General features: G+C 42.1%; 1 protein-coding gene across 1 annotated transcript in view; it reads left to right on the top strand.

Annotated features, from left to right (window-relative positions):
- Positions 1-15,965, top strand: part of FRYL (FRY like transcription coactivator) — a 655,466-nt gene that overhangs the window by 475,975 nt on the left and 163,526 nt on the right. The window contains 3 exon segments of the mRNA XM_030191364.1: positions 3,539-4,146; positions 6,035-6,132; positions 13,544-13,714. Coding sequence (XP_030047224.1) covers positions 3,539-4,146; positions 6,035-6,132; positions 13,544-13,714 — 877 coding nt within the window.

The following is a 15,965-nucleotide window of genomic DNA, read 5'->3' as shown; positions in this document are numbered from 1 at the left end:
ATGGCCATGTCTAGATTGAATAGCTGTTCCCTTTGAAAATACTGCAACATGAATAGTAGTGAATGGAGTATTCTTATACTGGTAGATGTGTTTTTCTTATAAACATTTGTTATTTTTAAATAGTTAGTTTTCATTTTTGGGCACTGGTCAGTTTAGCAGATAAATATTGTTTCTTTGCATTCCTTAAGCTGTTTCTGTATTTTCAAATAAGGTCTGTTGGCACATTTTATCTTCTCATAGCATTGAGGTTTACAAAATTATTTCACGCCACCTTCCTGACTTGTTTAGGATCTGAGGTTACTCTGTATATCACAGGAAAGATTTTCTATTATCTATACACTGCTTCTGTTCTGAAGTTATCTCATCTACAATTTTAAATAAAATGTTGCAAGTAGATAGCCTATGATTTCATAAACTTCTATGTGGAACAAGTAAATTGAGAGTAGTTTTTTTTTTTTAGTTACATTTGTACCCCGCACTTTCCCACTCATGGCAGGCTCAATGCGGCTTACATATACGGGTACTTATTTGTACCTGGGGCAATGGAGGGTTAAGTTACCCTTTCAGGTGATAGCAAGACTAAAGAACACTTAATAGGATTATCTATTAGCAGGGCCGCCAAGGGGAGGGGGCAGGGAGGCAAGATTCCCCGGGCCTGGCCTCCCAGGGGGGTCTTGCACCGAGATCCGTTTCTCTCCTGTTCCTGTGTGTTGGGACTTGGGTGATTGTGTTAACACAAAAATGTGGGTCCCAGCACACAGCAACAGTGAGAGTGACAGACTGAGGGAGGAGAAGGTAAGATGCAGGAAGTAAGAGGGTGGTGGCTGCCCATGTGAGGAGGGACAGGGTGGTGGTGGCAGTGGCCCTGCCCCGGGCCTGTCTCTGTCTCTCGCAAAAAGGTGGGAAAATGTGGGATACAAATGCAATAAATAAATAATAAAAGACATTAAAGAGAGTGTTTTTCAGTCACTGTATAGTTAAGTTGTGGAATTGATTGTTGGAAGATGTGGTTAAGGCCAATAAGATAGCTAGGTTCAGTTAAAGATTCAGACAAGTTTCTGGAAGGCAAATGTATTGACCGCTGTTAGCCTGTAGTGTTTGAGGAATTCAGTCTCTTACTGGTGGAAGTGAACAACATTGAATTGAGCTCTCGACCAGTATCTTCCATGATGCTTAGATTGGCTATTTGCAGAAACAGAATACTGGACTTGATGCACCATTGGTTTGTCCAGTAATGACATTTCTTATATTCTAAAGTACTTTCCACTTTCCCCTACTATGAGTTATCAGCTGGTAGTTCCTAAACATGAGTGGAAGAGTAGCTTAATGGTTAAAGCAACAGGCTAAGAACAAGGGAAGCCATGGTTCAAATCCAACTAATACCCAAGGCCCCTGTGACCCTGGGAAAGTAATTTAACCCTCCATTATCTCAGATACAACTTAGACTATAAGCCCCCTGAAGACAGGGAAGTAGCTATAGTACCTGAATATAACTTGCCTCTCAGCTAACAATGAAAAGGTGTGCGTTAGAATAAATGTTGGAATTATTATGAGACTAGTAAAAAAGGCCCGTTTCTGACACAAATGAAACGGGCGCTAGCAAGGTTTTCCTCGGAGTGTGTATGTTTGGGAGAGTGTATGTGAGAGTGACTGTGTGAGAGACAGAGTGAAAGTGTGAGTGTGTGTGTATGAGAGAGAGAGAGAGTGAGTCTGGGTGTGAGTGTGTTTGTGAGAGAGTGTGTGTGTGAGAATGAGAGTGTGTGCAAGTGTGTATGTGAGACACAGTGTGTGAGAGAGAGTGTGTGTGTGTGTGCGAGAGAGAGAGTGTGTGTGAGACACAGATTCTCTGTGAGAGTGAGTGTATGAGACCAAGCGAGTGTGTGAGTGACTGTGTGGCACATAGAGAGTGAATGTGATACAGTGTGAGACAGAGTGTGTGAGAGTGAGAGTCAGAAAGACATTGTATATGAGAGAGAGAGTGTGAGCCCTGCCCTCCCAATCCATGCCCATCTGTCCCCTGCCCCCTCCATTCATCCTTTTCCAGCAATTCCCCTCTCTTCCTGAGCCCTGCCCTCCCAATCCATGCCCATCCATGCTCCTCTGTCACCTGCCCCCTCCATTCATCCCTATCCAGCAATTCCCCTCTCTCCCTGAGCCCTGCCCTGCAATCCATATTCATCCATGCCCATTTGTCCCCTCCATTCATCCCTATCCAGCAATTCCCCTCTCTCCTTGAGCCCTGCCCTCCCAATCCATGCCCATCCATGCTCCTCTGTCACCTGCCCCTCCATTCATCCCTATCCAGCAATTCCCCTCTCTCCCTGAGCCCTGCCCTGCAATCCATATTCATCCATGCCCATTTGTCCCCTCCATTCATCCCTATCCAGCAATTCCCCTCTCTCCCTGAGCCCTGCCCTCCCAATCCATGCCCATCCATGCTCCTCTGTCACCTGCCCCCTCCATTCATCCCTATTCAGCAATTCCCCTCTCTCCCTGAGGCCTGCCCTGCAATCCATATCCATCCATGCCCATCTCTCTCCTCCATTCATCCCTATCCAGCAATTCCCCTCTCTCCCTGAGCCCTGCCCTCCCAATCCATGCCCATCCATGCTCCTCTGTCCCCTGCCCCCTCCATTCATCCCTTTCCAGCAATTCCCCTCTCTCCCTGAGCCCTGCCTTCCCAATCCATGCCCATCCATGCTCCTCTGTCACCTGCCCCCTCCATTCATCCCTATTCAGCAATTCCCCTCTCTCCCTGAGCCCTGCCCTGCAATCCATATCCATCCATGCCCATCTGTCCCCTCCATTCATCCCTATCCAGCAATTCCCCTCTCTCCCTGAGCCCTGCCCTCCTAATCCATGCCCATCCATGCTCCTCTGTCACCTGCCCCATCCATTCATCCCTATCCAGCAATTCCCCTCTCTCCCTGGGCCTTGCCCTGCAATCCATATCCATCCATGCCCATCTGTCCCCTTTCATCCCTATCCAGCAATTCCCCTCTCCCTGAGCCCTGCCCTGCAATCCATATCCATCCATGCCCATCTGTCCCCTCCATTCATCCCTATCCAGCAATTCCCCTCTCTCCCTGAGCCCTGCCCTCCCAATCCATGCCCATCCATGCTCCTCTGTCCCCTGCCCCCTCCATTCATCCCTTTCCAGCAATTCCCCTCTCTTCCTTCCATGACCCCCCCTCGCATCCATGCCAGAACCGCCACCACGGAGGTAAATCTAATATACTAAAACGCACCGTGCGTGGGTGCGATCAGTTTGTTTGTTTTTTTTTCTGCCCTTGCGATCTGTTTTTTTTCCCCGCCCTCGACGTCATGACATTTGACGCGAGGGCGGGACAGAGACGGCTGGGTGGCTTCACACCACGAATCCACGAACCCTTCAGAAAGTGTTTGAGTGACTTCAGAACGTTGTCTTCAGAACGTTCACGGTGCGTTTTATTATATTAGATTGAATACTTCTCATTTTTTAAAGTATTACAATATAATGTTTATTTACTATCTTTTTTTTTTTGTTTTTTTATTTCAGAGCAGAATACTATGATCCTGTAATTGGCAATAAAAATTCAGCTAACTGGAAAAGCACTGGACAACTGAACCTAAGCACAAGTCCCATAAGCAGTGGTAATTATCTGGGACATTGCGGTAATGCAAGAAGCAATTCTTTGAGACTTAGTTTAATTGGTGACCGAAGAGGTGACAGACGACGAAGTAACACACTGGATATCCTGGATGGAAGAATAAATCATGGTGGTGGCCTAGCAAGGACTAGAAGCCTTTCCTCCCTGAGAGAGGGAGGAATGTCTGATGTGCAGCCTGCTACTGATCCTACAAACCTGATGGCTACTATTTTTTGGATAGCAACTTCCTTGTTAGAATCAGATTATGAATATGAATACCTCCTAGCTCTCAGGCTACTCAACAAATTACTCACTCACTTACCTCTGGATAAATCAGAGAGCCGTGAGAAGATTGAAAAAATGCAAAGTAAATTGAAGTGGAATAATTTTCCAGGTCTTCAGCAGCTTTTCCTAAAGGGATTTACTTCCATTTCTACACAGGAAATGACTATTCATCTTCTCAGCAAACTCATCACTGTTTCCAAACATAGTTTGGTGGATCCTTCTCAATTAGCAGGTAGCATAATAATGTTTTTCTGAATGGGATGATTTGATGAATGATAAGACATCAGTTTTCAAGGACATTATCTTGAAAGAAATTAAAATGTTTCAGCAAAGAATTATTCAAAACTGCTGCAGTCATTAATATTGCAGAGAAAGGTTGGACACTATCTTCCCAAAGTCTTGATTTGGGCTTAGTTTTTAAATAATTTTGCAACAGTCCTAGGGGGAGATGCTCAAAAGTTGCTGTTAACATCTGCATACGTAAATAGCCACCGCTGAACTTACTGAACGTGGAACGGCAATCGATGCTTAAAGGAAATCACATGTCAATGATAAGCGGAAAGTGTACATACAACTTGGTAGAGACATTGCCTAACACATGTGCAGAACGATCTCGCAGTAAGCACCAATGTTCTGCTAGTGCCCAAGAAGAAAAAGCAGATAGATAATAATTGTGTCATAGGCTTGTAAAGAGTGTGCCTCTATTGTGGCAAAGTTTTATAGCAAGTGAAAATGATTTTGACAGCCTTTGCCGTAGTCTCCTGCCGTAAAGCAAACCTTTTTGTGTGCCACCATAGACAGACATCATACGCATTCATGAGGATTCATTTGTTATTTATTGTTCTAAGACACTGCTACATGTGGAACATACACACCTATAATACATGCACATTAAATTTTCCCAAAGACAATATATGGATAGAACACATTTCCCACACACGAGCAGATACTATTAAAAAATGCAAGCACTCTGTTTTCTGACAGGCAAAACAAACCCATCTAAATACACGCAGATTACTTTTTTCCCACTCATGGCACATTTCCCACATATGTGTATGCAGATGCTATTAAAAAATGCTAGCAGACTGTTCCACTAAAAAGTTTCCCTCATGCAACGACAGCTCAGACCTGCCAGAAAAGTTTGAACATTACAGGTAGGCACTCCTTTGTGTTCATTGCTCAGAAACATCTGTGTATCACATGGAATGCTCATTTTAAAACAATGCTCATTTTAAAACAATGCTCATTAACAATGAGCTCATTTTCTTAGATTTCCATAGCGTTTTGTTCACTTCTTCCGCAAATGGTAAAAGCTGAGACTCTTTGTGCATTAGGTGTACAATAATGTGTGCAATAAACTGGCTAAACCGGTCTAAATGAAACATTGCATGTCCGGTTTGCTTTGAGCATCTCCCCCCTAATTAGGAGTACCATAAATGGGAAAATTGGGTTTCACTGTTGGTACCAGGTGAAAGTAAACTGTATTAATTGAGCATGCATGGGGAGAACTGGCATTAGTGGCTGAAACGCACATGCTAAGTTAACTGCTGCTCGTTTAGCACAGGCGTTTCTAAGACAGGAAATGTCTTCGGATGGATGGGTTTGGCATACCCTCAAGCCATGAAAGCAGAGGAGGCCTGAGCCAAACGTGGTGGGCCCAAAGGGCCCTCCCCCAACCCTGTGACTACGCCACTGATCTCACAGAGAAGTGAAGACATTTCTATCCAAAATGTGCATCCTTAAAACATTGCACGTATCTTATCCTTTTGAGTTGATAACAACATGGCAACCACACAGACGAATCAATGTAATTCGGGCTGATATGGTGATTGTAGGAGTAAGCTTGGAACAGATTCCTGTTTTGTTCCCTTTCTAGAGTTGGATCTGAGTATCAGAGAAGAGGAGACATGAGAATGTGGAGTAAAATAAAGATTAAAAGTGCATACAGTGATATGATACGTTAAGTCTCTCGTCAATTTCTTGTTTGACATTCTTGATACAACATTATTGTTTTAGTAAATAGTAAACTGCTGAAGTATCTGTTAGTCAAATGTAATCAGAGCCATGGTGTATCATAGATGTATATTGAACTTTAACTTTACTATTTAATTTTATTTCAGGATTTCCACTTAACGTTCTATGTTTATTGCCTCACCTAATCCAGCATTTTGATAACCCAACACAATTCTGTAAAGAAACTGCTGACAGAATAGTAAAGGTATGTAAATAGTATAAGCGAAAGACTATTAACATCATATTGTTTATGGTAACATCCTAGACCTCAATTCAGCAAAATTTCTAAAATATGTAAACTGGCAAATAGTTTTGGTTATTCAGTTCTTTGCATTTATTTTCTGATCTTGCAAAACTTTATGCCCATCTAGAGAGAGCCAGCTTTTTTTTTTTTTTAATAAAATGTAGTCCTATGTATAATTTTTCACATACCTCAGAACTTCATAGAACTGAGGTCCTAGTTGCTATGACCCAAAAAGTCCTCTCTAACTTACTGGTAAGGATGTTTTTTGATAAAACATTCATGTATTATTTGTCAGGTTTGCAGTTCACAGGGAAAAAAAACTCCAATATACAGTTGTATACAAAATCTTGAAAAAAATAAAAAAGTGTACCCTGGAGGAAAGGAGAAACAGGGGTGATGTGATACAAACATTCAAATGTTTGAAAGGTATTAATCCACAAATAAACATTTTCCAGAGACGGAAAGGTGGTAGAGCTAGAGGACATGAATTGAGTTTGAAAGGAGGCAGATTCAGGAATAATGTCAGGAAGTACTTATAAGAACATAAGAATAACTATGCTGGGTCAGACCAATTGTCCATCTAGCCCAGTATCCTGTTTCCAACAGTGGCCAAGTCAGGTTAAAAGTACCTGGCAGAAACCCAAATCATGGCAACATTCCATGCAACAAATCCCAGGGCAAGCAGATGCCTCCACATCTGTCTCACTAGCAGACTATGGACTTTTCCTCCAGGAACTTGTCCAAACCTTCTTTAAACCCAGGTATGCTAACCACTGTTAACAAATCCTTCAGCAAAGAATTCCATAGCTTAATTATTTCTTGAGTGAAAAAATATTTTCTCCTATTTGTTTTAAAAGCATTTCCATGTAACTTCCTTGAGTGTCCCGTAGTCTTTGTACTTTTGAAATGAGTAAAAAATTGATTTACTTCTACTCATTCTACACCACTTGGGATTTTGTAGACCTCAATCATATCTCCCCTCATCCGTCTATTTTCCAAGCTGAAGAGTCCTAACCTCTTTAGCCTTTCCTCATACGAGAGGAGTTCTATCCTCTTTATAATTTTGGTTGCTCTTCTTTGAACCTTTTCTAATTCTGAACGCAATACTCAAGTTGCAGTTGCACCGTGGAGCGATACAGAGGCATTATAGTATTTTTGATCTTATTCACCATCCCTTTCCAATAATTCCTAGCATCCTGTTTGCTTTTTTGGCCGCCGCTACACACTGAGCAGAAGATTGCAGCATATTATCTACAACGACACTCCGATCTTTTTCTTGAACGCTGATTCTCAAGGTGGACCCTAGCATCAGATATCTATGATTCAGATTATTCTTCCCAGTGTGCATCACCTTGCATTAGCCCACATTAAATTTTGTCTGCCATTTGGATGCCCAGTCTTCCAATTTCTTAAGGTCTTCCTGCAATATTTCACAGTTCGCACGTGTGTTAACAACCTTGAATAGTTTTGTGTCATCTGCAAATTTAATCACCTCACTGGTCCTTCCGATTATTTATAAATGTTCCCCTTAATTGTTCCCCTTGCTTGGTCCAGTCATTCCCTGATAACTTTCGAAGGCTAAGTGCTTTGAAATTATGCCTCATAGTCAACTATGGCAATGGCCTATAAGACAGCATTGACATCTGCCAAGCGGAGTAGCCTAGTGGTTAGTGCAGTGGACTTTGATCCTGGGGAACTGAGTTCGATTCCCACTGCAGCTCCTTGTGACTTTGGCAAGTCACTTAACCCTCCATTGCCCCTGGTACAAAATAAGTACCTGAATTTTCAATATGTAAACTGCTTTGAATGTAGTTGCAAAAATCTCAGAAAGGCGGTATATCAAGTCCCATTTCCCTTCCCTTCCCTTCCCTTCTGAGCAAATACACTTAGCACCTAATACAGCAGCTCTTTACCATGTGCTTTCTACTCTGACTTCTGCTTTACCAAGAAATGCTCTTGGGTTATTTGCCCCTTCGGCACAAGCGTTTGCTTCATACTTCAAAGATAAAGTGACGAGCTTACAGTGGATTCAATCTCGCATTCCATCTTGCCTCCTCTCGAGCCATTGCAAACTCACAGCACATTTTCTGGGTCCTTTACCACTTTTGTCCCTACAACTGCTTCTGATTTAACACAGATTCTTCGGACTCTGAACCCAACCACAGCTATATTGGACCCTATTCACTCAAGACTAATAAAATCCTATGCAAGCACCTTAATTCCTTTCTTGCTTTCTATGATTACATCATCTCTTACTGATGGTTATGTCCCCCTTACTTGGAAAATGGCTGTAGTCTGCCTGAAATTGAAAGATCCTTCCAAACCTACAAATTAGTGTGATAATTATTGGCCCATTGCACACCTCTCTTTTACTTCTATGTTAACAGAATCTGGTTCACAGTCAATTATTGGACTTGGTGACCAATTCTAATATTCTTCACCCACACCAAATGGGCTTTTGGACACATCATAATACTGAAACTACTCTCTTAGATCTTATTACATTTATCAGATCTCATCAAGCCAGTTCTAGAGCTGTCATACTTATCTCTTTTGATCTTAAGGCAGCATTTGATACCGTAGAGACCATTCACTACTCCATTGCCTTTCACAAATAGGATTGACAGGAGCAGCCCTCTCCTGGATTCTCCCATACTTTACAGATCATCAGTATACTATCTCCTTCTCTCACTCTACTTCGGATTACTACTTCTTACCCTCAGGGGTACTGCAAAGCAGTATCCTTAGTCCTTTATTATTTAACATCTTCTTGGCCCCACTTCTTTGTTTTCTAGACTCATTATGTCTTGAATCATTCATTTATGCTGATGACATTCAGGTCCTTACTCCTATTAATCCATTGGATCCGGCCCAGCTAGCAGATCTGACCCGTAAATTAGTCTCCTTATAGCTTACACAACATCATTTACTAACCAACCCTGAAAAATCACTAGCAGTTCTTATTTTCACTAAACCACAGGTGCTGACAAATCCCTATTCTGTTGAATACATCCGCCATTACTCTGGTTGATACCATTAAGGCCCTTGGAATCACCCTTGATATTGCTTTCACTTTTGTTCCACAAATTTCTTCAGTCTTGTGCCACTCTTTTTTTCCATCTAAGGCGTATTCGGTCGATCAAATCCTTTTTATTTCCTATAGCCATTAACATACTCATCCATTCCTTTAATGTTTCCCAGCTGGATTACTGTAATTCACTTTACTCGGGTCTTCTGCAACATCGACTACACTGTTTACAACTCATCCAACACACTGCTATTAAACTTATAACGGGACATAAAAACTTTTATCATATTACTCTATTCAAAGTTTGTACTACTCAAGAACCTTCTTTTCTCTTTGATCTTTTGGAGCAATATCACCCTCCTTGCCTGCTGTGCTCATCTTGGTGGGACCTTTTAGTTGTCCCGTCTCTTCATGATGTTCCTCAAGACTCGGCATTCCGTTTCCTTTTCTCAGTACAGGCCCCTGTATGTGGAACTCCCTGCCTGAACGCATGAAAATGTCACCATAAATCGCTCAATTCAAAATGGACTTAAGACTTACCTCTTTTTTAGAAGCATTTGGGCCATGGCTAGAAGAGTTTGCATGGAAAGTCAGTCTTCCCCCTCCCTCCTCCTGTTTTACCCATGCCCCTTCTCTTCTCCTGCTTTTCTATTAACTATTATATTTCCACCCTGGTTCTTATTGTATCTATCCTGTTGTCCATTCTATGCCTGTCTATATGATTTCACTATTACTAAGATGTGTTTGATGGGTGGGATAGAAAGTCCTTTAATAAACTTGAAAACTTGCTGCTGCCCGCCAATCTTTATAAAATGGAGTTCTGACCACCTTCAGAGGATGTCTTCCACTGGCAGAGCTTGGGGATCCTCATTAGCTAAAGTATTTATATTTTGAGTTGTGAGGTACCAAGGGAGAGGTGAAGAGTGGAAGTAGGGCAAGGACAGAAAAAAAGTTATGCCTGCCCAATTTGGGCTAAGGCCCATGCAAAATTGGCTGTCTGGCTACACCACTGACTCAGTTAGTTCACATATACCACAACAAAATGAGTTGCCAGTCCAGGTTGACTTCTGCCAAAGGTAACACTTTGCTGTAGCATGTGGACACTCATAGTGCACTTTGTTGAAGAAATAGATGGTAATTGAAATATTTGATTTTCACATGATTTTTAATATCTTTTCTAGTAAGTACAGCAAGACCAGAACTATTGATCCTACTTCTAGCAGATTCACATGGAGAGAGAGAGAGATCCTTTACAGAGTAGGGGCGACCATTCCAAGTTCCTCAGCCACGAAAAGTGCTGACGACGGATGCATCTCTCCTGGGGTGGGGAGCTCATGTGGATGGGCTCCACACTCAGGGAGCCTGGTCCTTTCAGGAAAAAGGTCTGCAGATCAACCTCCTGGAATTAAGAGCGATATGGAACGCTCTAAAGTCTTTCAGAGATCAGCTGTCCAACCGAGTAATCTTAATTCAGACAGACAATCAGGTTCCCATGTTTTACACCAACAAGCAGGGGGGCACCAGATCTTGCCCTCTGTGTCAGGAAGCCATCCAGATGTGGCTTTGGGCTGGCCGTCACGGCATGTTTCTCCAAGCCACTTATCTGGCAGGCGTAAACAACAGTCTGGCCAACAGGTTGAGCAGGATAATGCAACCTCACGAGTGGTCACTGAACAATGGGCATAGTCCACAAGATCTTCCGAGCAAGGGGCACCCCCTCGGTGGATCTTTTTGCCATTCAGATCAATCACAAGGTCCCTCAGTTCTGTTCCAGGCTTCAGGCCCACGACAGACTAGTGTCAGATGCCTTTCTCCTACATTGGGGGACAGGCCTTCTATATGCGTATCCTCCCATACCTCTAGTAGGGAAGACTTTGCTGAAACTCAAGCAAGACTGCGGAACTATGATCCTGATTGCACCCCTCTGGCCGCGTCCGATTTGGTTCCCTCTTCTTCTGGAGTTGTCCTCTGAAGAACTGTGGAGACTGGATTGTTTTCCAACCCTCATCACTCAGAGCGAGGGGTCGCTTCTACATCCCAACCTCCAGTCTCTGTCACTGAGGTCATGAGGTTCAGGATGCACATAAAAGGCCTGTTGGTTACCTTCTGGTTCATAATGTGGCATATTTTCAATATTTAAAGGCAGCTCAGGATTGAGATAACTTAAATGGCAGCACCATTCTGGAATGGAAAGACAAAAGGCACCTGCCTTTTCAGCAGAATGAGGGTTATCAAAACAATCCAAAAATCGACACTGTGTTCCAGTGGTTCATTTATTGCAAATACTATATATTTATGGTAAACTATTGCATGGACATGTAGACATCCAGCAGGGCCAGAAAACAACAACAATCTCCTGATTTGACAATTTTTTTTGGGGGGGGGGGGGGAGACACCTGAATATCTCAATGTCTTGTCTTTCATATTTCAATGGAAGAGAAACGAGGACTATGGCTACACAGTTAGGAGCTTATGAGGAGAGTTCTATGGAACTTTGATGAACTAAGAACCCCTGGAATTCAGCAAAAAGACTGTTTAATAGGAGAATTCAATCAGATACTCATTCTTTGGATTCCCAGAATCTTCTGGTCCAATGTAGCCTGACTCCATTTTAGACAGATGTACAGGAGTCTCACTACCACCAATGTGGTCTCTCTATGGAGTCAGTTTTTTCTTCTGGGGCTGGTTCGACCATAGGAGCCTCCTTTTGGGGGTTGTCTCCAACAAAGTACCCACCGCTACTGAGATGGGCCATTCTAGAAGAGCAAGAATTTACTGCCCCTTAAATTTTCCACCCAGAGAAAAAAATTGTGTGGCTCTTTCGCAAGCTGTTTGTTAGAGTCAGAAACGTTTTCCTTTATGATAATTGGAGACAGGTTTATCCAAATAGAAATCAAATAAACTGGACTACTTATGGCTTTTGAGGGGACTCTTGAAAGAGGCATCAGTAGACCATCCTTTTCAGTGGTTAGCCCTTTATAGCCACAACACTGGAAGCAATAGCTTTGGGTGAAGTGCTAATGAGCTGTATGTGGTGTCTGTTTGGAATGTCATTGCTAGGGTTATAGAAAATTGAGGAGTGAAGACCATGATAAACACTGAGTCTATTTTATGAAGGCTCTAGATATAGAAATACAATGCAACAAAGATAGCAAAGCATACTTATAAACTTCATATGCTTTCCTGTGAGCAGCCTCCATCCTTTAGTTCATTACATCTCTACTAAAAGTGTTGTCTTCCTAGCTATTCTAGCTTAACTGTTATGCCCTCTCTTTTAGCTGCTGGTCTGTTAGTTTTCAGTTATACTGCCTAATAGTCTAAACCAATGGATACTGGGTAAACTATTTTCCAAAATTAAGCTAAACTTCGAACACTTGCTCAGAATTTCTATAAATAATTTGACAATATTGGTTGCAAAAAGACTCACACGATCAGCACTTCACATTTTGGTCCACATATTCTTTTTTATAGTGTAGAGTAGGTGTGTGCATTCACTAGTGTACTTAGCATGCCTTAATTTATTATTTAGTGCTTGTTAAATCAATTTAGCATATGTTAAAAATTCCCTAGTAAAACATATGTGTGAAAATAACCAAAGAAAAACCTAAAAATCAGGAAACAAATGTGAAAAAAGAAGAAAACTGCCAAATTTTTTGCCTGTGCACATCCCTAGTATAGAACAGATGTTACTACTGCTTTCCTGTCTTCTCTGGTACCTCTTCTTGATGTCCAAATGTATAGTCAAATGTATATTGCGAACACTACATAATCAGAAAGTGCTACACATCTGAAATTTGTATAAAAATAAATTTAAAAATAAAATTTCAGCATCTGAAACTAAAATCCCACTGCCTGTAGGAATGAAAGACAAAGTAAAACAGATTTTGTAAGAACTGGAATAAAAGAACTGTCTAGAAAAGAGGAGAAAGTAAAAGTCCATACGACGCATGCTGCAGAATACAGGTAGATAAAACCACATAGAGGCATATTTTCAAAGCACTTTGGGAGACTAAGTTCCATAGGTTTCTATGGAACTTTGGGAGGCTAAGTGCTTTGAAAATGAGCTTGAAAGTAATACACATTTTCATGCAGTTTTACTGTTCCATTGTTTTTGATATATAAACCTTTTCATGCTGTTATGTGTGGCATAAAGTGTATAGTTTTCATTTTTCAAGGGTCTACACTGTATTATCTCTGATTATATGATTGGTGTTTCTCTGCTATCCTGAAATTTAGTAAACATTTGTTTAAACAATTATTTTCTTATACTTTTATGACCTCAATAATGTGCAGGGAATTTGTTTCCTGAAATACATGTAATTTAAAATGTTCTCTTTTTTTCAGGTTTGTTCGGAGGTGAAGTCTGCAACTCTAGCCAATTTGGCTCATATGATGAGCTTGTACAGTACTCACAGCTATTCCCGAGACTGTTCCAACTGGATCAATGTAGTGTGTAGATACCTGCATGACTCCTTCTCCGATATCACATTTAATCTTGTAACCTACCTAGCAGAGGTAAAGAGTTTTGTGAAAGTATTTGTTATCTGGCTGAGTAAAATAACTATAAGTATGTATCCTTCCTCAAGGTATACTGTTATAAGGCAAACAATTTATGTGTAAATCCTTTTTTATTATTATTAAACAAGAACAGTCCATGTAATACAATAAGTGGATGCCACTGAGAACCACAATATCATGTTAAAAGTAAAAAAAGAATAACAATCTGATTGTGAAACAACCCATTCTTTCAAGCATGGATCCCTATCCCCCACCCCCCCCCCCACCCCCTCCATTTTCCAGTGTCCACAAAGAGGCAATAAAGACCTGAGCTCACTGAATGAGTATTCTGCTCTTTGCGGCTGGCTGAAAAGTCACCCAAAATTGCTCCCATGTCTGCTGAAACCTCTCTCCCTTGGGTGAAGTGATCTCCGTGATGTGCAGTCTCTCCATTGCCAGTAGCCTGATCATCTGCGTCCACCAAATCGCTAGCATGGGGGATGGTGGAATCCATCCAGCAAAGCAAAATTTACTTTTTCTCCATGAGCATTGTCCATTGCACAAGCCCGGGGGCACTGGGACTGCTATCTTAAAAACATCAATAAACAATCTCGGAGAAACCAGCACCTTTCGGGACCATTGATGCGTAACATGGTGAAGCACCTGCGACCAAAATTCTGTGATCACTGGACAGTGCCAGAACATATGACTCAAAGTCACAGTGAACATTGCGCATTTGGCACAGACTTTCCAGGAGCAAAGCCCCGCCCTGTGAGCTTGGGCAGGTGTGATGTATAATCGGAGCATAAATTCGTATTGTAACTCCCAAAGTACCACAGTCCACACCCACTGCTGTATACCCAGAATACTATCTCAAATATGCTGTTCCTTGATGTCAGTCTCGTAAGTCCGCCGACCAACAGGAGGCAAGCCTGCATAATCCAGGTCTTCTGTAGTGTCTTTCGAGAATCTATGGTGATATTTCAAAGGTACTAGTGACTGAGAATCAAGTTTCAACACCTCATTCAACGTGTCCTAAACATCTTCACTAAGATTTTCCCAGCCCAGGCACCGGACATAATGTAGCTGAATGTAAGCAAAATAATCAGTGGGCAGGAGCAAATAAGTGGTCTGCAACTCCCCAAAGGGTTATATTTTACCATCATCTGTCAGCAGTTGATACAGATATCTTAGACCCTAACAGCCCGCAATGGACCAATGTGATCCAGGAGAAAGTCTGCATTATGGTGAATGGACAGATACGGTGTCATCACCACCAAGAAGTGGTGCCTCCTTCTGCAAAGCCACCGCCACACAATTTGTGCAACATGAAGAAAAGGATTTTCTTGTATGATTGGTAGAGTGTGTTTGGGCATCGTTTATAGTAGCCAGCTAAAATGTTCAGAGCCAAAAGAGTCCAACTCTAATGGAGTAGCAGAGAAAAAACAGGATCCACAGAACCAGTCATTAATATGTCACATGGTGCAAGCTACTGTTAAGTAACAAATGTTCAATAAGCCGAGGCCTCCATGCACCCTCAGTTTCTCAAGGACAGAGATTGGCAATCTAGCGCTCCACCCTCGCCAAAGATAGTTTTGCAAAGCTTTATTCAATGCTCGCTCATCATGAGTCTTCAAATATAAAGGAAGCATTTGAAAAGCATAGAGCCAGCAAGGAGCCAGCATCATATTAAATAAACTTATCTGGCCCAGGAGAGACAATAGGTAGGCATGCCAGAGCTGTAAAAGTTGAACCATATCCTGCAGAAGCAGACGAACATTACAGTTATACAGGTCTGCCGGTATATACATGCCTAGATATTTAAGGGGGCCTTCTACCCATCCGAGGGGGAATTCTCCATCCCAGTCCTCTCGCACTGCCAGTGAGAACATAAGTACCTGTGACTTACGTAAGTTAAAAGGTAAAACTAGCCAGCTGTCCATATTGCTTTACAAGCTAGAGCATCACAGACAACGACCATGGGGCTCCGTTAAAGTGGTCATTGGCATAGGCCAGCAACTTGACGGAGCCCCATTTCAGATACACACCCAATACCTCACTCGCCCCTGACAGCATGCATAACAAAGATTCTAAGGAAAATAAAAAAAGTAAAGGAGAAAGAGGGCAGCCCTGCCGTGTGCCATGACCTACTGCGAAGGGAGAACTGCCAACAACATTAACCACAATTGAGGCTCGGGGTTGTGTATAGAGAGTTTGTATGGTCCGAAAAAGTCAACCCTGTATCTCCATGTGCTGTAAAGTAAAAAAT

Source organism: Microcaecilia unicolor, chromosome 2 (genome assembly GCF_901765095.1).
Source record: "Microcaecilia unicolor chromosome 2, aMicUni1.1, whole genome shotgun sequence".
Classification (NCBI taxonomy): Eukaryota; Metazoa; Chordata; class Amphibia; order Gymnophiona; family Siphonopidae; genus Microcaecilia; species Microcaecilia unicolor.
Note: the sequence above shows the minus strand (reverse complement) of the source record. Positions and strands in the feature narration are given on the sequence as shown.